Here is a 24,476-nt window from a genome sequence, read left to right as displayed (position 1 = left end):
ACTTTACCTGGCTATTCGGCATCCACATAAAACAAAAGATTATTATACCAACCTCCTAACAAGTATCGATAATGGCAGAATGGATGGACCACTTTATCTATGTCTGCTGTCAATGTTGTGGGATCATATGGCTTTGTATAAAACTTGAAAATCCTGCCAGTGTGTCTAAATAAGGCACTCACTATCATTTCAGCAAACTAATGATGTTTATGAGCATAGCAAACAACAAGCCACAGAGAGCTTGGGTGCCCAGGTTTATTGTTTATCAAGTTTTATAGTCATACCTGCTGTGACTGACACCTTCTCTGTTCTGTCTGCCTAAATTAATGTCAAGTGATGGAGAAGAGCAGGTTTTTCAGAAAACATCTCTTGTTTTGTGACTCACTGTGTTGTTGACACTTGTCCATGGAACACATGGATGGTGTACATAGGCGGGAAATGTTGAGATTTTTATTTGTTTATGCATAGAACCCAGTACATTAGGAAATGTACATAGCATTCAGGATTAGCTTGTGACATCCATCTGCTTTCCGCCTCATTCACACAGCTAAGTGTCAGGCCGTTACAGATCCGTGCGGCGTGCACGGACGTATCGGGCCATTCCCGGGAAGGACAGGTGCTGCATGGCTGTGTCGGACCGTTCCCGGGAAGGACAGGTGCTGCGTGTGATTGTACGCAGCAGCCTGTTGTTCTCTATGGGAGGACGCGGCCGTACGCTGCCGTATGCTCACCCGAACTGCACATCCATGCTGCTGCGGGTGTCCATGCTCAGACGCAGACAGGATCAGCTCGGGTGAGTGTACGGCTGCTTACCCCATAGAGAAGAACGGGCTGCTGCGTACAATCACACGCAGCACCTGTCCTTCCCGGGAACGGCCTGACATGGCCGTGCATGCCGCATGGATCTGTACAGACCGACACTTAGCTGTGTGAATGAGGCTTTAGAGAAAGGCTCTGACTTACTGGAAGTATACCACAGTAGTATGTACTAGCATTTTAATTAAAGAAAGCATGTTATTAAACAACTGTGTGGGCTACCATTGCTGGCCTTGGTCTGAAATTGCTAGCTACCTTACTGTCTTTAGTTTGAATTCTTTCTGAGTCTGTGACCAGGAACAAGCATGCAGAAAGCTAAGCCAGATCTCCTGATCTGCATATTTGACTCAAACCTTATTGAAGCCAGATAATCTAAATAACCAGGACAGAAGATTAGGTCAGTAATTGTGGACTACGTATTTGTTTCCTCTTAAAGATATTTGTACTATTACAAGGAAAAAAAAAACATCGTCGGGCAACCTTGAGCTGCCTTGTAAACAGTCAGTAAGTACTTTGTTACCTCAGTAACAGTACTGGTGCACTGCACAACCTGGACACAGTGTTGTTCCCATTATGAATGACTGGCTATGTCCGCAACCAGCTCTACCTAATGGACTCTACCTCATGCTGGCTAATTGAAAATAATGGCTGGCCTGAGACAGACCTCAGCCAATGTCTGCTGCTTGGGCTCACATACTTGCGCGTATTGCAGTGGAGTGTGTGGTTGTCAACATTGTAAGGTCTCTGTATAAATAATTTGCATAGCTTATTCATCCAGCGAAACTGCAGGTCCATTTGTTCTGTGCAAGTAAATCAGTTGTAATAATGGGGCAAAAATGAATTTCTTGGTGTAGTTTCTCTTCTGGTGGAATGTTCTTCAATAGGTTTATTCACAAAGAACAAAGTGAATCAGGAAAATACTGCATTATGGCTAGTGATACACCGATTCCAAGTACAGTACTCGGTACAAGTACCAATACTTTTCGAGCTCCAAGACTAGACTAGAGAAAAATTCCAAAGTTAGGAGGCAGCTGTTATTTGTAAGGAGGACACGGAGCTCCTGGGATTTGTACATCTGTTTTCATGTATGATTTTGTTTTTATAAACATATATAAAGAGATGCACCGATACCATTTTTGCAAGTACAACTACTGATACTTCTCCAAGTACTCACAGATACAAGTACTGATACATTTTTGTTTAGTGTCATGTGACAGTTTTTCTAAAACAATATCGACTAATGATTTAAGGACAGTGGTGGAGCGCCAGAGCTATGCCCCAGCGGCAGCCGTTGCAAACCTGGTAGTTCATGAAAATGCCAAGTATCGGCACTGGTATCTGAAATGGTATCGGTGCATCCCTAGTTAAATTTATATTATCATTCCCTCCATTGATATCTAGAATTCTAAAATTGTATCTCATTACTAACATGTCTTTATTTCCTTTGACCCTAAGCTCCATCTAATGGCCATAATGCAGTATTTTCCCCATTCACTATGAGCTTCATGGATTAACTCATTAAAGAACATTCAAGCGAAAATACACTAACATTCATGTTGCCCCATTTACACAAACATTGGCTAACAAGCACAGATTTAATGTACCTGCAGTTTTGCTGAATTAATAAGCTATGAGAATTTTCTAGATGTATACCTCTGTGAGTTTTTTTTTTTGTAAAGAATACAGTAGTTATCTCTTAAAGGGCGATTGGTGAAACCAAACTGCTAGATGCATGGCAGATGTGTGTGTTTTTTTCTCCCCCATCCCACATTGCAGTGCTAAGTGTCTGCGCAACCTATTGAGGACCGAGCACTCCAAGATGGGTGTGGTAGGTATGCCTACCAATATGCAAACATGAACTTTCAGAAAGATTGATATTTCCATAGTACCATTGGGGAACTGCAGCAGTAGCTGGTGGTGCTGACCAGTAAGCGCTAGTGCATTGCGGTGCCATTCAATTTTAATGCATCTCCAGAACGCGCCACAGCGCACCACAAATAAAGATAGTAGTCACCAGAACTCAATTGTAATGTGCAAAAAGGATAGCACTTTTATTGATATGTCACATGTGTCAAGAAGCCAACGTTTCGGGGCCACGCAGGGTCCCTTCATCAGGGCTGTGAGCTACAAAAAATGCAACATGACCCCAGTTTTCATTCGTTACATGTAAGTTCTCAAACATTCATTTTGACTGGGCTGCCTAATGCAACACTCCACAACACACAAAAATGCATGTATTATGGAGCATTGTGTCCTGGTGTTAATAGGCCCTGTGGGGCACAGAGGGTACCTGCCATTCAGTGCTCCAGGAAATGGCTTGATGCTTTTCTAATGGAACTCAATACAAAGGGTTACTTTAAATCATACATAGTACATTGATACAGGGATTTATAAAATTGCCAATAGTAAGGATTTTTCTTTTATATCTGTTAAGACATAACAAATCAGGTTTTATACGGGTTTTGCATCTCTCTATATCAGCTGTCATGTACAAAGATGTACAGATTTGTTAAGGTTAAATTGGATGGGCACATGTCTTATTTTCAGCAACATAACTATGTAAGTAATCCTATTCTTCATCCAGCTTATTGAAGCAGTCCAGGTTTTTTCCTCTGCACACGGATCTCTTATAATCTCTGTTTGTGGTTGCAGGGCTGTGATTCCCAGATGAGTATGTCAGAAGTGTCATGTATGGAAAGCTCTTCCTCCTGTCAATCACTGGTCCACAACGCTGCTCCTGAAATCCTCATCGGCCTGCTTTATAACGCCACCACGGGCAGACTTTCTGCAGAAGTGATAAAAGGCAGCCACTTCAAAAACCTGTCAGGCAACAGACCTCCCAGTGAGTGAAAAGCCTTTCTATTCTTCTTCTTAATGAGTTCTAGCACCAGGAGAATCTCTGCCTTTTCTAATTACACTTAAAGGACCAGTAAACCAGCCAAGTGCATTTTATGCATCTGCGTTGTACACCAATTAAATGAATTGCTCCTTAACAGAACTCTCTCTGCAGTATTAGGCTTATTCAGCGAGGCAAAGGGAAATGCATGAAGTGCAGTGACCCATAACAACCAATGAGAATTCATCTTTTACTAATCTGGGTATAGTGAACTGGAAGCTGGGCTGGGTTACAGGCTAGTCAAATATTAGGAAAGGATTTGAATGTTTTCTTCATCCCCTTTACTTCCCAAAAAAGTTCAAATCGACCATTAGAAATGATGGTCCAAGGTGGAGTCCTCAGTTTCATGGAGAATTCCATTCTAATATGTTAGAAAATGCATTGGAAAAGACCAAATACAGTTGTACTACTACAGTATATGTAATTTGCTTTTTTTCTTTTCTTGATACGAGTTAAGGAGTCTGAGTGTCTTGTGCATGGTTATCATGTATTCTGACAATATACCTGCCTTTCAGGAACTCTAATTTACACCGAGACTTTAATTTAAAGCACGAATTACACACAGACATTCAAACTGGGTTGGCTCATGGCACACAACCAGCCAGTCAGCAACAAAGGGCCTAAATGGCATCATGTTTTACTGGTTGCTGCTTTTCACAATTTTTATGGTAAATATAACCATATATATTAAATATAACTGGATGTGCAGCGCTCAGGATTATCAGTGAGTAAATAAAATCAGTGTTGGCAAATTAAACTTAATAAGTGTTAATAATCAATAATAACCAGTGAAATAAAAATCTCAAATCGTGCACAAATACATGAAATAAATAAAATGTACAATTCTGAATATAAAACCAAAAATGTGAAAAATGTATAAAAAATCTCAAACTTATCAAAGTGATATATAGCAAAGTGAATGCCAAAGTGAGTGAAATATATATTTAAATAATCGTTGATAGGATGTGAGTCCAAAAATAGATAATTTGTGGATCCAAAATCTGTAAAAATATAAATAATTTGTTGATTGGAAGTGAATAAAAAATAGATGATATGTGAATGCCAAAAACTGTTTAAATTTTCAGTGTCTGTAACAAATAATAGAAATCCCACACCGCAGTGTCCACGTCTAGGTCCCCTCTGGGATGCGCACTCACCAGACCAGGATATTCACAGGCAGAAGGAGATGATAGTTGGTGATCCTCCAAACGTCTCGTCCTCACCATATGGATCAGTATTTAGTCACAAAAATATAAAAGGGACAAAAACTCCTCATGGTGTAGTCGATAGCATGCTTTATTAAACACAACAAGTAGCCACTTACATTTAAAATTGCTAAAAACGGCCGCTCACACGTCTGTGAGTAAAACCTCTGTGCTTCCTGGTTGCGTATGATACCGAGAAGTGTAGCCCCGCACAGAGGTTTTCCAATCAACGAATTATTTATATTTTTACAGATTTTGGATCCACAAATTATCTATTTTTGGACTCACATCCTATCAACGATTATTTAAATATATATTTCACTCACTTTGGCATTCACTTTGCTATATATCACTTTGATAAGCTTGAGATTTTTTATACATTTTTCACATTTTTGGTTTTATATTCAGAATTGTACATTTTATTTATTTCATGTATTTGTGCACGATTTGAGATTTTTATTTCACTGGTTATTATTGATTATTAACACTTATTAAGTTTCATTTGCCAACACTGATTTTATTTACTCACTGATAATCCTGAGCGCTGCACATCCAGTTATATACTATCTGACCCTAGTGTCCCTAGTACAGCAGCTCTAATATAGAGGTATTCATTCATTCATTTATTCATTTATTCTTGATATTTTAATTGAGGTATCCATATCGATCTATAAAGCGCGGATTATACATATTTTAACTTATATTTAAACTAAATGTAATAGTGAAGCTTACCAGACCTCAGATGTGGTAGTTGTATTAATTTCTTTTTTTCTGGCTTTCTTTCCTTTATTGTCACCCAGTAATCCTGCAAATAACATATTTCCTGTGTTTGGGAGGCTATGTTCACTTAATTCAGTATATGTATGGAGGGAGTCGTGATTGTAACCCAGGCTGGACTTCAAACTTGTCTTAAGCTGGCCGTACATGGTTCTATGTTTTCGTTCAACCCACCAAATGAAAAAAATAGAACCGATTCTTCCATCAACCCTTACAAGTGTTGATCGAGGAATCCACTGCTGTCCCCCGGCAAATACCCGAACAGAGCCAGCAGCTCACTGGCTGCGAGCTCTTTAAGTTTGGACATTTTTCTAAACGGCTCCTTCAATCAGCTGTTCGAGGGATGCCGACCGGAAGGGTGACGACAGTGGCAGCCACTGTGCTAATTTAGATTATGGACAGCTTTACTCTCTGCATCTCTATTATATAAGAGCATCCTCCTCCTTCCTCCTAAAGAAGCCCCTATATTGGGTGCGAAACGCATTGAGGAATACTGGCACTCCTTGATACCATGACATCATTATATTATCGCATTTTTGGGACTCTATATGGTCTTTGGATAATTAATCAATATTGCTGGTAAGTTTATAAGGCAGGTCTTGATTATATGCCACAATATGAAGGAAGGATCACTGCCCTTTAAAAGCCCTTATCTTTGCCGCATTATTATACGTTTCCTTTCTGGGTGTGATATCGCCTTTGCTCCATATTTATATCCAAATTCTATATATAACATTCTCCATTACAAAAGGATGATGGAATTAGTAGTTTACAGAAAAAAAGATAAAATTATTTGTGCTTCTAGTTCAGCTCACATGAAGTGACAAGAACGCTGCAATTCTGGCAGGATCAACAGGTATTTTCTGTACTTGCTGGAAACGTTTTTAACATGAAAAATGAAAACTAGTGCGTCCACCCCATTCAAGGACTGGTAAGCTGCAATATCTCACATTTTTCTTCTTGAAGGATTGAAAAAGTGGAAACAGATGCTGTGAAAGTCCATAACATCCATTCATTTTATTGAAATCTCAGCCTAGTTTAGACCCTACTCCTTGATTTTTTCAGCCATGATGAAGGCAGTTCCTTGTAGCCACTAATACATATTGGCTCACCTCATTGAACACAACATTTATTCTGGATTTTTAGCAGTGGAGTGGTGTTTTTATTCTTCAATCTTCTCTACCATTCCACAGGGACTGCTCTCAAGGGCTCCCAGGACTAAATAACTGCTTACCTAACCTCTATGGACTATCCACAATAAATCACAACACACCAAGCAGGCCCGCACTCCTCTCATTTACCATTATATAAGACTTTTCCAGATTTGCAGGTGATGGATTCATATGTTTCATTTAGACTCCTTTAAGATGTCCTTTACCCAAGTCTGATTTATCAGTTTTGGGTTGGTGCTGGTAGTGTGGAGCTCTGGCCTGTTGTAATTCTTAAGTTCTCCAATGGCAAGCTCTACCTCCCTCTGCAGTCATTTCTGTGGCCAATGACAGCAGCTAGGAAATGCATGATGATGTGTGCACTTCTGCAAAAGCAACTTCAATTATGGTCCTGGCCATGTTACCAGAATTCCTTATAGAATTGCTTATATTGACCCTCTAGAATTTGCTGCTCTGTATAAACCTGTTATACAAAAACAAGTCCAGGAATTTGCAGTCGGTTCTTAAATAATTAACGAAAAGTACTATCTGTCACTGGTCAACATCTGTGCTTTGCCTAAGGGTTTTGTTTTGTTATCTGTGTTGCAGTGAGAGCTATAAATAATGCCAGTTACTAATTTAGCAATGGCTGCTGGAGTGATTTAAAATGTATTCTCTAAATCTGTGTATATCATTACTGTGGCTTAAAGTGTATTTCCACTTTTGCTGCCAAATTTGGATAACCACCTATTTTCTAGTTGTTACATGTTCCCATTCACAACGCATTACTTTAAAAAATAAATATTTAAAAATTGTTGCTTACCATTTTTTATTTTACACCCTGGAAAACTACAAACCTGAAATGTTTCCATTCTCTGTCATTTCAAGGAGGAAGCTGAAATGGGCTGGGTAGTTAACGTTTACCATAATTAACCCTGCCTGTACTGTGCTGGCAGATCCCAAAGTCAGTTGTAAACTAGATTTGAACATTGTCTGTCCTAACAAAGGGTTAAAGATCTAGATGTATTGTATGTTACTCAGGATAAAAATCACTCTGTGTCCTTATGTACAGACTCATTGTGAAATTGTTCAGAGTACAGTGGTACCTAGGTTCACAAACTTAATTTGTTCCACGATTCTGGTTCGCGAACCGATTTGGTCGCAAACCGAATCAAATTTCCCCATAAGGTTCAATGTAAATAAGGTTAATCCATTTTGACCCTTACGAACGTGGTCTCGAACTGATTTTGGTCACGCACAGAATCACATTTTCTCAAACGGTTCAATGTACTGTAAATGAGGTTAATCTGTTCAGAACCATCTGTAAATTCATTACCGCTCTGCACTTTGTTTTTACCACCATGCTTGCTCTGCACTTTCTTTTTACCACCATGCTTGCTCTGCACTTCTCTGGAGCCATGCTGGATTAAATAATACTGTACAGTATGTGCTAAAAAGCACACAAAAAAAGCTCCACAGCAAGTGTGCACAGGTCTGTCTGCGACCATGATCTCGACTAGAGGAAGCCACGACCACGTGTCAGAAGATGGCCGCAGTCGTGTTCGTCACCCGATTTGGAGTTCGCAAACGGAAGCAAAAATTTGCCGAACTTCCTGTTCGCAAACCGAATTGTTCGCGAACAGAAGCGTTCGTGAACCGAGGTATTACTGTAGTTTACAATCTTCCCAAAGACGCGTTCCAAGGAAACATCGAAAAGATAAGAAATATTTATTTTAAAATTATACTGTGTGAATGGGAGCACATGACAAAGTTTTCTCAAATTTGACTGCAAAAGTGGAAATACATTGTAAGCCTTTGTGCCTCATGTCTCAGCAATGTCGCTGTTTTTTGTAAAGTAATCCTCTTACCTCTTAATAGTATATTGGCAGCTTGAATGTGCCTCTGAACCCCAGGGCACTGTAGTATGAAAATTCTGTCTTCTGTTGGTAAAATCAAGCACAATCCCTTTGTTTCCTACAGTGTTTGACTTTATCTGGAGGTAGAATTAACATAATGAAGCACCTGCATTTTAATAATGTTATTAATTTAAAGCTAACTTTGCAGTAAAATGTAGGGTCCGCTCAAATTGCCCGGCTCCCCTCCCTCTTTACAAATCACCTACTGCGTATTTATACTTCCCTCACCCCAACCCCACTAACCCCTCCTCCTGCATCGCCAGGTGTGCTGTCACCATCCTTAGGGAAAGATTTCTACGGAATGCAGAGCAGGCCAAATCTTGCAGGAAGTTACTCCAGTCTATTGCAAGAGCATCTGCTCGCAAGATTTAGGCTTCTCTGTATTTCCATGATCCAGTCTACTCTGGAAGGAGTGTGACGTCACCGTGTCTTAGGCGCCGCAGGCACAAGGCGGGGGTGAGCAGTGACATCACAATGGGGTGCGGGGGATGCGGGATCAGTGGGGGTGTCACCAAAATGACCGACAGTCATTTTGGAGTCACTCCCTCTGAAAAGTCAGCTGCATGAGAGAGGAGGGGACCTGGCGGCATACCTAAACCTGCTGGGTGAACGTCCCCTCCTCTATTTGCCAGCGTCTATCACCAAGATGGGCACCAGCAGTTATGACGCATGTGTGATGACATCCCAGCGGGTTACACCCAACAGCCGCACCAGGTGACACCACACCTGGGGGTAAGGTAAGTGTAAACCCTAATTCTTTTTTATTTTACAGGTACATTTGACTCCCACTAATAGCAGGTAATTTGTGAAAGGGGAGCAGGCCTAGGCAATGTAAACAGACATTGCATTTTACTGCAATCAAAGGTTAGCTTTAATAATACTAAAGTTGGGTATATACGGTTAGAATTTTGAATGAACAAGATCAATTTTGGAACATTTGTTTGACTTTCTAATCATTGATGGGGGCAAAACAATGATCAATTTCGACCACAGTGACAAAAAAATGCGAAGGAACATGTTGAAAAATGTTTTTTGTTTGAAGCAATTCTAACAGTGAATGTGGTTTTCGTTCGGGAAACTCCATTTTTTCCAGAATCAAATGTTAAATGGAAACGATAATCAAGCGAAATTTCTAAGGACAATCACCAAGTCTCTGATGGTATTATGGAACGTTCCGACAGAATTTTCCATACGACTGTTTGTTCGAAAATCTACCTGTGTATACCCTAGTTAAGAGATACCAGGATTACTTTAAAGCAGTTCTAAACTGTAAATCTAAACTTGTAAATTTCCTTTCTAAGAGGCACCTACTATTAACTCTGTTATCCAGAAAGCACCCACTGTGTGCCCCCCAATCCTGGTTTTACTTTGACAATATGTGCTTAATGTCTGGAATACGCCCATTCGCCTGTCCTACAAAATGGCCCCTTATTGGCCAATAGGGCTGTGTTGCTTAGTCCTGAAGCTGGGTAAGTTGAGTACATAGTAGCAAAGTGCGAGCAGAATCAGAGAAACACACAGAGGAGCCTGGCAGATATAGTGGCAGATGCCATGTGGTACGAGCTGTTAGGTAGGGATTTTTCTTAACAAATCTTAAAAGCTGCAATTCATTAGCTGGTCAGCCTATAAAATTGGAGATTCTGTAAAGCTGAAATCACCCATGGGAAGACGATGATCTCTGGAGTCCCATGCCACCCATGGTATGGGACTTAAGCAGAAAGACCCTCTTTCCTCCTCACTGACGTTTTCCTCTTTTCTCTATGGTTTAATATTGCTAGTAGTGTTAATCCTCTTCAGTTTCAGCAAAGGATGACATAATGATTAATTTCAACGCTACACTCCGGTAACTCAACTTGTCAGCAGCCAAGCACAGAATAATTTATTTTGGGCAGACATTTCATTCAATCAGTCATCTGATTTCATGTTGTGTAACTTCAGGATGGAAACAAATACTTTCCTTTGAACTATTTCTGCACCATTCGGGCTGGTTCAGTTGAATGGTGAGATGCATCTTGCAAACACAGCTTCATATTGTGCCATTCCACAGCAGCTAAACAGAGTTGGGGAACCAGTACTGAACAACCTTTAGATTATATAGATATAGATATATATATATATATATCTATATCTATATCTATATATATATATGTGTGTGAATGGAACAATCATTAAATAGTCATCTCTTCCATCCAAGTCAGGTTATATGTATATTTCTTATGCCTGGTTATGTTGTGAATGTATTTGTTAACTGCAGTTTTCTAGGATTTCACTTTTAATAGCAGTTTCCTAGTCTCCCAGTCCATGCAGAGCAGCAGGGGGCAGGATTTCCTGTAAGATAGAACAGTGCATACTCCAACACACGCCCATCTCTGACTGCACTGACAGAGTGATTATGGGTGTTACTTAGTGGGTGGGACATGTTTCCTGAACCCCTCTCCTAGACCAGTGCCTGTATTACCACTTTGCAGACAGAACGCTTAGGAGCCGCCTCATGAAAGAAATGAAAGCCAGTTAAAGGTAAAGAATTATCATTGGGGTTCATTTTCATTACATAGCATTTCTAAATGGCTATAATTTGGCTTTATAACATTGCAATGCAAGGCAAAGGGACTTCTATTAGCGTTCCGGAAAATGCACAAGAAGAAGCCTGTCTAGCTGCAGAGGAATTAAAAAGTGTTGCCTAAGATGCAGATCATTCCTTCTCTGAACAAACCCGTCATAGTCAAGGCCACAACTCATGGGCTGGAGTATCTGGTACTGAAATGGTCAACCTCTAACCTTTAACCTTCTCTTACCCAACTCTTGTAATTATTTCTTTTTCTGCTTCCCACCCTCTGTTGTCAGATGGACTGTTCTGTTGTCTTAAACACTTGATAGGTGGACAGGTTTATATAATCCGAGGTGAGTCCCATAAAGGCAAGCTTGGATGTTGTCTTTATCATGCCTGGGAGAACTTGCCAGCAGTAAAGCTGTCCACCATATTGTTTTTGTTTTCCATTCAGATATGTCTCTGTTACCTGTAGTACACCTAATGGGTTTGTTGAAGGAACAAATCTCTGCTGATGGATGAAGGTTTACAGACTGCATATATATCTCAGAATATACTTGTTATAAAAATCCCCATGACGTAGTATATTTACATTACTTTTGGGCAGGAAATTAAATTCTAACCCTCGGCCCAAAAAACTTTTCTAGAACTAAAAGATTATTGATTGCTTAAAGCAGAACTTTAGCCAACAGTTATATACATGGTTTTAGATAGATAGATAGATAGATAGATAGACACACAATTTACACATATGGCAGTCAGGGGACTCTGTTGTTTCCTGGTTCTGGTTTGCAGCTTCCTTTATCACTTTTCTGGCTCTATCCTGATCAGAGGCAGCATCCTCACATTTTTGATTCATTGACTTACTAAAGGAGTGCAGACTGTTCACTGAATATCCATCTACTTGCAAGAAAATGTAAAAACAGGGTTGGTTGCACTTGATTTAATTATTAAAGTGAACAGCTTCATCTTATTAAACTAAACATTTACTTTAAAAAGCAACATTCTTTCAGCTGGCCTTACATGTGGCAATTTTTTGGAGCATTTGATCTTATAGGGCCAAAACACACTTTTACAAAGCAGTGTGTTGCGCCAACCTAAGTTTATTCATTTCAATGGGCTGCCTTAAGCCTTAAGACATGTGAAAAAAATCCATGCTAACACACCAGGATGCTAAGGTCTGAATGGGCCTTGAAAGATATTTTTTGTTGAATAGCACAATGCCAGTCTAAAGGTGCCCATACACTGCTCGATTCTCGTACGAGAATCGTGGGAAATCCCGCGATCGTACGAGAATCGAGCAGTGTGAACGAAGATGTGCGACCGTTTCTACTGTACGGTCGCACATCTTTTGTCTAAGGAGCACGCTAGAAAACCAGCCGAAAATCGTACGTTTTTCGGCTGGTTTGAACGGTGCTCGGGAGACAAATGCCGAACGGGCCGGTATGCGCACGCGCACACTGCCCGTTCAGCATTGCGGTCATCGGAAGCCCGCCCCTCAGGGGGCGGGCTTGCGATGATCGAGAGTACGATCTGCCCAGAACGTTTTTTTAATCACTTTACAACCATCGCAAGACTAAGGTCTTGCGATGGTTGTACAGTGTATGGCCACCTTAAGACATAAAATTGTGTTTTTTGATAAACTACGAGACAATGAGACCAAAATTACTCTGATTACCACGCAGAAAAACCTGATCACTTTCGAAGACATAGCTGTAGTTTTTTCATTTCTAATTTGATCTTTCAATAAACTGAATTTAGGCTGTCAATGCATTGCCCAGTTTTGACTTCACAATGGACCAAATTCTGGCGGTCTATCTAACAACTGGGTATTTATATTGGTCCTTTTTAAAGTGATTACTTGCAATTGTATTTGTGATTTCTGTTGGATGTTAAGTGGTGGAAATTGACTGAAATTTGCCACATGTATTGCCAGCTTTGCCGTTTAACCAATTCAACCCATTCTCCAGTTATCGGGCAGGAGACACAGGATGCTGTAACGTTGAACCAGTAAATACCAGAGTTATCCTTCTCGGCTATGTTGTGTAGCACATGTATGTGAAACACAAGACTTATTGAATAGATTTAAATTCTATGGCAAATTACCCGTATCCATATATGTATTTTAACTTTGTGTTTAGCTGTGTGCCTGCTGTTCTGTTTTAAAAGTATATCCACCTCTGCCATCATCATACATAGTAAAAGGCAGTTGAAGTACCTTGGTTTTCTATGGCAGCCAGGAAAAAAAAGCAAATCTTGTCTTGGCAATTATACTGCGTTGTCCATTTTAACCCAGCATGATAGTAATTTCATGGTTCAGTATTAGATGCGCATCCTATTTTTTTTTTGTACTCTTCATAATACCAAGCCATCTAGCACACATTTGGCACGCACCTCCTATGACTGGAAGCCACCCCAGGACATAATTGTTCTTTCGTCAGTGGCTTTCTGTCGTTTACCACCAAAAAAATGCTCGTATTTTTTTTTTTTTACAAAGGCATATGAGACGGCTAGGCTCAAATCTTGTTAGTCTACAACATGCATCCTTGTACATCATCTACACTCAAATAGGAGACAAATGTGATAAAATTGCAGTCTGAAAGCATTCAAGTGATGCTTGGCTCCAGATCTTATGCATTTAACTCTAGCAGCGCCAAATGGAACAAGCGATGCAAAGCCTATGCTTATGTGCCAGCCTCTCTCTGTGCTAGAAGGGTTAAAGCCAAGATCTGTGAGGCTAAACCGCATCCATGCAGAGTGATCCTCGTCAGTCTCCATATTTGGCATTACATCCTCAGCTGTTCTGATGTCATCATTGCACTTCGGTTCCTTGACCCCCCCCCCCCTCCCCCCCATCCCTTTCATGAATTGTTCTCTCTCCCTCTGTTTATGTCGTTTTAGTCTCCAAAAACTCAGTGGTATGCTTGAAGTGTTGTGGCTAGACAAAGCTTGCTCCGTGTTAGTAACGCTATATTATTTGGCTTAGCGCAATGATTAAGAATGCAAGAGGATTATGAGGTATACCTTATATGCTAATCCAGCTGGCTGAATTGTACTGAGCCAAGACTAATATTTTATGCCTATAATTGTTTTCTCTTTAACGGTGTTAAACCTTTGAATTTTCTTATTGGCATGTTTTAAATTGTACCTGTGATTTTGCAACTAACAATATGCTGGAAAGGAGGAGGGTTAGAAAGTGTGCACACCTCTTTTATTTGTTTTTTTACATTTATGAAGATGTTGCTGTATTTTTGGAAATATGATGCTATGTCCCCCCTGCTCTACCTTCAAAGTGTGACGGTACAGTTGCACATTATTTGACTACCCCACCATACTTCCCAGCTAGTCTTAAACCCACCCATCCCTGATCCAGTGCCAATTAGTGCTGCACAGCCGCTTGTCAACAGGTTTTCTGCAAGACCTGCACAAGCTCAACCATACTCTCAATTCAATCCCAGCTTTTCTTGTGAGCTTTGAGGATCAGAGTTGAGCCATTACTATTCTCACCTTAGATATCACTAACACTGATGTTCTGAAAAGCCTAAAGTGAACCTGTACTTTGTCCTCCTATCCCATACTTAGTTTTGCGGAAAAAGCTCCAAGTCGGCCCCACATGTCAGAGATCGACCTTGATAACTGGCTGCTGAGGCATCCATTGCTGAAGCATGGGAAGAAGGGGAGAGTAAGACGTTACTCCATACCCAGAAGTACTGATCATTTCACTTGGTTCCAGCGGCAAAACATTATGGCAGTGGAGCTTGGAAAAGGAGCATATCAGGGGTGAGCGATGAAGTCAACCTTTTACTTTGCCGTGAAAGGGCCACGTACAGATTTGCTTTGGGAGAGGACAAAACAATTTACAGAGGGAAGATTGGAGGAGTAGGCTAATATTAAATCAGGTATCAGTGTCCTTACCACTTAATCTCACTCCAGGTTTCTTTCTGCAATGCCTTTGTTCTTTCCTGGGTAATACCTGTACTAGTCGCATCTAAGGCCCGGTTCACACCTGAGCGTTTCTACGCGCGGTAAAACGCGCAACAGGTGAAAACTCATGTTTGCCTATGGGCATGGTTCGACCGCACGGTAAAACACCATACGCCCAAAGAAGTACAGGAGCTTATTTGGGGTGTATTAACGCGCGTATCCTGCTGTATCCAACAGGATACAGCCGGATACATCCTCGGAAACCCGCGTTTGCCGCGCGTCTCATTTACCGCAAATCGTGGTAAAACCGCGCGGCAAGAAACACGCAGCAAACACGAGTTTCCAATACGCTAAGGTGTGAACCCAGCGTAACTGTTCCTCATCCTAACTCCCTGTGTTATCCATGGAGACACAATAGGGCAGTGCTTAAAATGTATGTCTGGGCAAAATTAAGAAAATAAAGTGCAACACATCTTTGCAATGCATGCACATTTCCCCATATTTTGCCCCTTAAAATCACTATAAGTAACAGAAACATATCTATTGATCCGCCAAAGATCATGCAAGTTCCTATTCCTAACTTGCTGTTTGAGCTGACAACACAGTTCCTCTGCTGCACTGAAATCCCAAAAGGTTTGGTCAGCCCTGTTTAGTTCTACAGTTGGACTACAGTATACCACACCCTCTCTTTGTCTCCATAACAGCACAACATAAAGGAAAATTTTTTCGTACTCTAGCGGGGAGAACTCTGATAATAATGCTTGGGGCTGACAACACTGCTTGGAATTTCAGTACAGCAGATAAAGTTTTGTCAGCACACAACAGGAAGTTAGGAGCCCAATGGATTTCTGGTGAGATCAACTAATATTTTTCTGCACTTGCGACATGTTTAAACATTGGTAAATGTGGATGTTTAGCAGAGATGTACTAAGTATGTTTTTGTGGGTTGTTTTTTTTCTTCCGAGACAAGTAGTACATTTATTGAAGCTCCTAAAACTCCTCCTGTCTGAAACCACCAAGATAAGAATGAGTGGACCTGCAGACATTTACAGTTTAGATAAAATGTTTTTTTTTTCCTGGGTATGAAACAATTTAAATCAATGTTCCAGTAGAGTATCAGCTTCTCTCTGGATGCATTTATTAAGAATAATTATCTGCTAGGCATGTAGTGGTGCTAAGAGCTCCCCATTCCATGCATGGGACATTTAAACTGAAGAAACCAAGGCTTCTAATTGCTTAGAAATTGCATGAACAGTAAAAGTAGCTCCAACTTAGTAGCTTCAGCCCAGTGACAACTGCGTGAACTGGTCTTTAGTGTGACAGAGACACAATTCAGAAATACACTAAAACCTTCATCAATGTTTGAACCAAATACAGGGTCTTCCTCCCTTACTCTCCTTCTTTACAGCATAGAGGTGCACGTTGAATCTTGCAGCAGAGCTAACTAAATTACTTTCTTTTGTTCATATGAATGGTATACACCATATCCTTTGCCAGCAATGCATTGACTACTAACATGCCATAAAGATATAGCTCCTGTACTAAACTGTCTCATTGGTTTTTATAGATACCTACGTAAAGCTAACACTGCTGAATTCCATGGGCCAGGAAATGTCGAAATGTAAGACATCGACGCGAAGAGGCCAGCCCAACCCCCTGTACAAAGAAACCTTTATTTTCCAAGTAGCCCTGTTTCAGCTGTCGGACGTGACTCTCATATTGTCTGTCTATAACAAGCGCAGCATGAAGCGCAAAGAGATGATAGGTTGGATATCCCTAGGTTTGAACAGCTCAGGCGATGAAGAGCTCAGTCATTGGACTGAAATGAAAGAGTCAAAAGGACAGCAAGTATGTAGATGGCACACGCTGCTTGAATCCTAATTGCCGTCAAGAGGTCTCTTGTGACTCAAGAGAGCTCATCTGCTCTTTTGAAAGGACAGGATGTAATTTAGCCACCTGCAGAAGATTGCTCCTCGCAGGTAATGGGTTTGACATGCAGAGAAAAGCTCAGTACACATCAGAGATGAGGTTTCACGCACAGTAGTGCACTCTCCCCGGATGTCTGAGCGGAGATGGATAGAAGACGTGAGCCGCACCAAAACCAGATCTCTAGATGTGATATCAACCACTTCTATAGGTGCTTTTCTTATTTTGTCTGATGAAACTGTTTTGTACAAGGTCCCTGCTGATTAACATGACCCTCTCTGGTTCCATCAACTGGAAGAGTAGCGTAAAAAAGCTTTGAAAAGACACAGATACCCTCAGTTTGGTATTTCGTGCTTTATTTTTACAGCACCATGCAACTTTCTTAGCTTTTTTGTCTATTTTTGTACTTGCAGGGAGTAGTAAGAATAGAATGCTACATGCCACTAATACTTACCAGTTAGCCAAAAGCTAAATGTGGGCGATTTGAACCACCAGCAAGAGATTTAACTCCTTGGCAATTGCTTCATTTGCAGTGCATTCATTTTAACAGAGGCAGTCATCAAGGATTTAATATCTTGCTAACCAGTGGTTTGAATCACATATGTAGCACTAGCCTAACTTGCAATGGCTTAAGGATATTATAGTTTTGATTGGATGCTTGAAGGCTGAACCACCCACTGTGGAGAGATAACTGCATCACACATTCCAGCTGCCACCTGCCACAGCTATTAGGCGGGGATCTTACTCTTACCACCGTGGTTTATATGGAGGAATGTGGTGCTTAGCACTTACTAAGGACTTTATGTGCAAGGAATATGTATATTCTCCCTGTGTTTGTGTGGATCTACTACCCCAGTCCAAAAATATGCTGTTCGGTTAATTGGGTTTCTCCCAAATTGAGCCTGTGTGGCTGGGACCAATACAAATCGGTGTGTTCTCTGTAGAGCCCTATGGAATAAGTGTCAGCCTATAGATTCATTTTTCCTTTTAAATATTGTAGTCAGAATAGCGAGACTCCCTTGCTTGTCTGCAGAGGTGGGAACTCTAGCTGGGAGATATCGCTGCTGGTGTCCTCAGGCGATATATAAGAGGTCATTAATGGGTTATTCAGCTCATCAAAGTCTAATCAGGGCATAAATGTCACCAAGCAGGAAAGTCTTGACCAATTCCACACAGGAGCAAGTAACTGATTCCGAATATTGGATTTATTTAAGCGTCCCCATTATTCTACAATCCAAAAACATAGATTCACAGCAGTTTGTCCCTGACAGAATCGTCCTGCTAGTATTCATTAGCCTGTGGTAGGGACATTAGATTGTAATTTCCTTTGGTGCAGGGACCAATATAAAAGACTATGTGACTGTGTGACTGTACAGCTTTGCATACTATGTTAGCATTACATAATAGGCACAAAATGTTCTAAGCTAAACCATAGGCACAGTACAGTCAGAATGATAAGTGCAGCTTTGAGATCAATATTAAAGCTTATATCCAGAAAAATCTAAAAACACATATAAAGCAAATATTTATTTAAAAACGTATTGTTAAATACAACCTATTTAAGTACCTGAATCTGTCTTGATATCAGCCACCTGCGATATAGTAGCACCCTAACTTGGATGGGAGGGCCAGCACTAGGGGCCAATTAGACTTTGCAATAGTACTTATGTGCTGGCAGTCAACATGCTGACAGGAGGAATGGACAGAGAGATGATATTGGCAGTGTGCTATAGTTTCTTAATAGTCCTATCAGTAAGCTGGGGTGTGTCCAAGTCCTGTTGTAAGGGCCGGTTCACACCATAAAGTACGCGTTCCAGTGCGTTCGGCTTCTGGAAGCACTATTTTTGCAGTTCGCACTGGATCCTGCCACAGCTATTAGGCGGGGATCTTACTCTTACCACCGTGGTTTATATGGAGGAATGTGGTGCTTAGCACTTACTAAGGACTTTATGTGCAAGGAATATGTATATTCTCCCTGTGTTTGTGTGGATCTACTACCCCAGTCCAAAAATATGCTGTTCGGTTAATTGGGTTTCTCCCAAATTGAGCCTGTGTGGCTGGGACCAATACAAATCGGTGTGTTCTCTGTAGAGCCCTATGGAATAAGTGTCAGCCTATAGATTCATTTTTCCTTTTAAATATTGTAGTCAGAATAGCGAGACTCCCTTGCTTGTCTGCAGAGGTGGGAACTCTAGCTGGGAGATATCGCTGCTGGTGTCCTCAGGCGATATATAAGAGGTCATTAATGGGTTATTCAGCTCATCAAAGTCTAATCAGGGCATAAATGTCACCAAGCAGGAAAGTCTTGACCAATTCCACACAGGAGCAAGTAACTGATTCCGAATATTGGATTTATTTAAGCGTCCCCATTATTCTACAATCCAAAAACATAGATTCACAGCAGTTTGTCCCTGACAGAATCGTCCTGCTAGTATTCATTAGCCTGTGGTAGGGACATTAGATTGTAATTTCCTTTGGTGCAGGGACCAATATAAAAGACTATGTGACTGTGTGACTGTACAGCTTTGCATACTATGTTAGCATTACATAATAGGCACAAAATGTTCTAAGCTAAACCATAGGCACAGTACAGTCAGAATGATAAGTGCAGCTTTGAGATCAATATTAAAGCTTATATCCAGAAAAATCTAAAAACACATATAAAGCAAATATTTATTTAAAAACGTATTGTTAAATACAACCTATTTAAGTACCTGAATCTGTCTTGATATCAGCCACCTGCGATATAGTAGCACCCTAACTTGGATGGGAGGGCCAGCACTAGGGGCCAATTAGACTTTGCAATAGTACTTATGTGCTGGCAGTCAACATGCTGACAGGAGGAATGGACAGAGAGATGATATTGGCAGTGTGCTATAGTTTCTTAATAGTCCTATCAGTAAGCTGGGGTGTGTCCAAGTCCTGTTGTAAGGGCCGGTTCACACCATAAAGTACGCGTTCCAGTGCGTTCGGCTTCTGGAAGCACTATTTTTGCAGTTCGCACTGGACCGGAACGCAAGCACTAATGTGCCTGCGTTCCGGGTGTGTGGGCGATCGCACTGCGGGCGGGGGATCGTGGCTGCAGTGCCATTTACTTGAATGAACCGCCACTCTCCCTCCCGCACCTGAACGCGGGCAGCCGACTGGCTTGCGTTCCAGAGGCCCAACGCACTGGAACGTGGACTTTATGGTGTGAACCGGCCCTAAAGCTGTAGTTGCATGGGAGGTATGGCTGAATAACAAGGCTGGCTGCAGATAATTACATCCCCCTTGTTGTTTACCTAGAATTCAGCCTTTAATGTTATGTTGATTTTCTTACCTGGCCTATTCAGTGCTCTAAGCCTCAAAATGATTATTTCTGAGAAGCATGTGTAAGGACACGTAAACACGAGAGCATTTGCCTTCTGATAACCAGTAGATGTAAGCTCTCAGAAGCATGTACATTGTAAGAGTTGCTGAGATGTAGTATTTGAGGAAACAGTTCATACAGCCCAGAGTTAGCAGAAGAGTTAGCAATAGGGACGCAGAAATGTCATAGGCCTTGATGACAACTCTCAACAGTCAGGTGAAAAAAGGAAATAAATAAAAGATTACGTTTTGCAGGCTTGTGTTGTCTACCTTAATATATAACGGGGGACACATGTGTTTGAAAAGTGCACGTATCACGCTATTCAGCCAAATCTGACATATTAGTGTTGGATGGAGGTTAATGAAAGAGGAAAATATGTGAAATAATATGTACAGGGTGGTTTTCACCAATGGATAGGCCTTCTGTTGGGTGCTGCTGCTGGCTCCAGCAACAGCGTGTCCAACCCTTCAATGTGGACCTATCACTAAGACTGGGTTCACACTTGGGCGTTTGTAATATGCGCTTTGCGGTCAACGAAACGCGTGACAAACGCGCATTTATGAGGGCTATCCAGCTGTATCCTAATGGATACGCGTGGAAAATACACCCCAAAGGAGCTCCTGTACTTCTTTGGGCGTAGGGAGTTTTTCAGAGCATTCCTACGCGCTGAAATACGCCCAGGTGGGAACCATACCCATAAGAAATAATGGGATTTCACTTGCTAGGCGTTTTACAGCGCGTCGATCAGCGCTGTAAAATGCCCAGGTGTGAACCAGGGCTAAAATTCACACTTACCAAATCAATAAATATCTTCCCATGAATAGATAAACTGCCCTCTGGGACCTAAAATTTAGCAAAGATGCTCTCTTATGTCTGCAAATACTCACCCTGTCTGGAAGATTTGCAGTGAGATAAGGGGATAAGCAAAGCACAACCAAGAAGAGGACCCTGCATTTGTAATGACATTTGGCCGTCACATATAATTACAAACTATAGCCAAATAAATTTAAATATGAACATAGACTACATTAAGCTGATCACATTTATATTACAATGTATATCTAAAACCATAATAAGACTAATACTGTAGGTGCTTGGGACACATTACATTGCAGGAATGTGCAAAGTTTGTGATGCGATCAAATAGCCGCTGATGATCTATAGGCCCATTTCACATGGGCTGATCAGGAGGGAATCAGGGCACGGATCCCCTCCTGATCAAAGCAGCTTGGAGTGGATGTCACCATTTTGACATGCGTGTCTGTCCAGTTTTTTCCTCCATCTTGTGATGGAGGAAAGAACTAAAACTGCCAGACCTCATGTCAATATATGGGGAATCAGAGGTAAATGGGCATGTGTCCGTTTGCATCAGATTACGCCCCGTCTGGCACGATGAGGTCTGGGGAAACTGAACTTTTTTCTGTTTGTTTTTCTGGACCTGGCCGTTTACACCCAGCTGCCCATAGACTAGCATTGGGCATCCGAAGGGTCCGCCTGAATAACTCACAGGCGGACCCGTTTGGACCACCCGTGTGAAAGAGGCTTTACTGCTATGTAGCTAAACAATGAATTATATAAGTAAAATAAAACATGCAAACAACTAAAATGTAAAAAGTGAAAAATCTTTTCATTTACTTTCTTCTATTATTATCCTCCAACAAAGGGAAGTCTTAGTTGAAACCCTCTTTTTATGGTGACCTCAAGAAGTATGGAAAGCCTTATTTGTTTTGGACCCCTCCATGTCATAAACAACAGTAGGACTTCCATCATACCATTGCTTATAGTGGAGATGAGCGTGATGCAGTAGCAGCTTTCTCCAGCAGGTGGTGGTGCAACTAAAACATGTTATTACAGCGCCCTGTCCTGAGAAAACACTTGGAAACTGCTTCTTACTACATAGAGGGGACTCAGACTTACAAATCTTCTGACATGTGCTGCAGTACACTGGATTTATTAGACTGTAACATTTTAATTTCTTCACCTGACATTAGAATTAATAACTTTTTTCTTAAATCATGTTACACAATATATAATAAAATGTGATATGTTTAATCTGGGCAGGTTGTTCAACATACAAAACTAATAAAATAATATGTGGCAAAGCGTTTACTGTAAAGCAAGTAGGTACAATTCCTGTTTTAGCCTATTTCGTTCTATTTGCAGTACATTATGATGTGTTTTAGGCTCATGAATAAGATTTCTAGTTATTCCCTCAAATGTAACATATAGGTTTAAAAGCACAAAGAACACTAGAACCAGTTCATCTTTCCCATTACAGTTACAGGGCAAAACATTGCAAATATATCTGCGCCATGTAATGGGCTAAAACTAGGAATGCTCCAATACTAAGCTTCGATACTGAAACTTTCTCAGAGGGAGAGGGAACATGGTGCTGGCTTCTTGGCTGATCAGGAAGCCGGGCAGTGGTTAATGATTCGCCGCCCAGCTTCCTGATTGGCCAGGAAGCCAAGCACCTTGCTACTCCATTGGACGGCAAACAGCACAAAGCCAGCTTCCTGGGTAATCAAGAAGCCGGCCGGCATGTCATCACCCGTCGCCCGGCTTCTTGATTGCCCAGGAATCCGGCTCCATCTTAGCGGAAGTACCAATATCGGTACTCGGTATCAGCGAGTACTGAAATATAAATATCCCTAGCTAAAACTGGAAAGTGCTCTCAGTTTACCTTTAAGGAGACAATGACATCACAGAGGCAGCCATTGTGTGGTTCCCATTGCAGTGAGTTGCTAGATCACATTCAAACTATCTTTTTGGGCCCCAAGATACATAACCGTAAAGCCATAGAAAATCATTTAAGAATCCATACCGTTCAGTTGGTCAGATTATCTTGATATGGGATAATGGTTCCTTGTAAAAAGTTATCATAGTTTTGCTTATGGGGTGTGGTCCATTTTGCTGTAGATATCCAGCTGGGAGTGGTGGCATGTATAGAAAGCTTGAAAAACACCCAATGCACAGAAATCTAATGCATACAACAAGAATATAGTTTCTGATCACTGGTATTTAGGAAGGACCCCCTGGATACTAACTAGGCTTAGCAAATACACCTTCTGTGAGGATTTGGGTTACAAAGTGCTACCTGACAGCTTAAAGCTGGAACTAAAGCCTGCAGAGTGGGGTTGGGCTATTGCCATAATGTGAAAGAGCAGCACCAGAGGGATGAGGTAATCTGCTCATTCTCCTTTCTCCTCCAACCAGCATGTTCCTTTTCAGCACATCTCCATGCAGCAAACCAGATTGGCTCCCAGTCCTACCCCTCCCTCTTCCATTGCTGCTGTATAGGGATTGCAAGAGGCTGATACCAAGTCAAATGCTGGAACTCATGTTAGTTACTTAAAAAAATACATTTAATGATTTGTAAGAAAAATACCTAGCTGCATCATGTTTGTCTTTTTATATCTTCAGTTTGCGACACTTTATCCCAGGGAGACATTTACTGAAATATTATTATGAATTATGTAAATAAATGTAATCTTTATTAGCTGGGGCCTCATTAAATATAAATCAACCAATGAGGATCGCAGAGGAGGAGGACCTCATGAAGCTCTAAAAACACCAGTTTTCATTGCCTGTCCTACAATAAACACTGTGAAGCCAGCTGATTATTGTGCTAATATAGTATTTTTAACAAGTAGGCCACATTTCCTGGTAAAATCCTAAAGAATCACCATACCAAAATGTGCTCAGATCCAGGGGTGCCCTGGCCCCACCAGAAAATACCCTCCTCCCATTTTCAATCATGCCCATCCCCCATTTAATCTATGATGGTCCTAGAAAAGATTTTAAACATGTGAGTCTCAGAGTGGTTTTTAATGATTTCCTAACAAATTGATAGGTTTACAGAATTGGCTGTTGTTAGTGTATTTCAATGAAGCGTTTGTTCTGTTTTCTTGTGCTGGAAGTGTGTTGTTATTTTTGTACCATGTCCAGGCATAAAGCTCAGCACTTTATAT

At 41.0% G+C, this 24,476-nt stretch overlaps 1 protein-coding gene across 1 annotated transcript in view; it reads left to right on the top strand.

Annotated features, from left to right (window-relative positions):
- SYT14 (synaptotagmin 14) overlaps positions 1-17,111 on the top strand; it is a 103,596-nt gene extending 86,485 nt beyond the window's left edge. The window contains exons 5-6 of the mRNA XM_018557203.1: positions 3,469-3,658; positions 16,798-17,111. Of these exons, the coding sequence (XP_018412705.1) occupies positions 3,469-3,658; positions 16,798-17,111 (504 nt within the window). The remainder of the gene's footprint in view (positions 1-3,468; positions 3,659-16,797) is intronic.
- The last annotated feature ends 7,365 nt before the right edge of the window (positions 17,112-24,476 follow it).

The sequence above is a fragment of the Nanorana parkeri genome, unplaced genomic scaffold, assembly GCF_000935625.1.
Source record: "Nanorana parkeri isolate BGI_ZX_2015 unplaced genomic scaffold, ASM93562v1 scaffold1, whole genome shotgun sequence".
Lineage (NCBI taxonomy): Eukaryota > Metazoa > Chordata > Amphibia > Anura > Dicroglossidae > Nanorana > Nanorana parkeri.
This window is presented reverse-complemented; position numbering and strand designations above follow the sequence as displayed.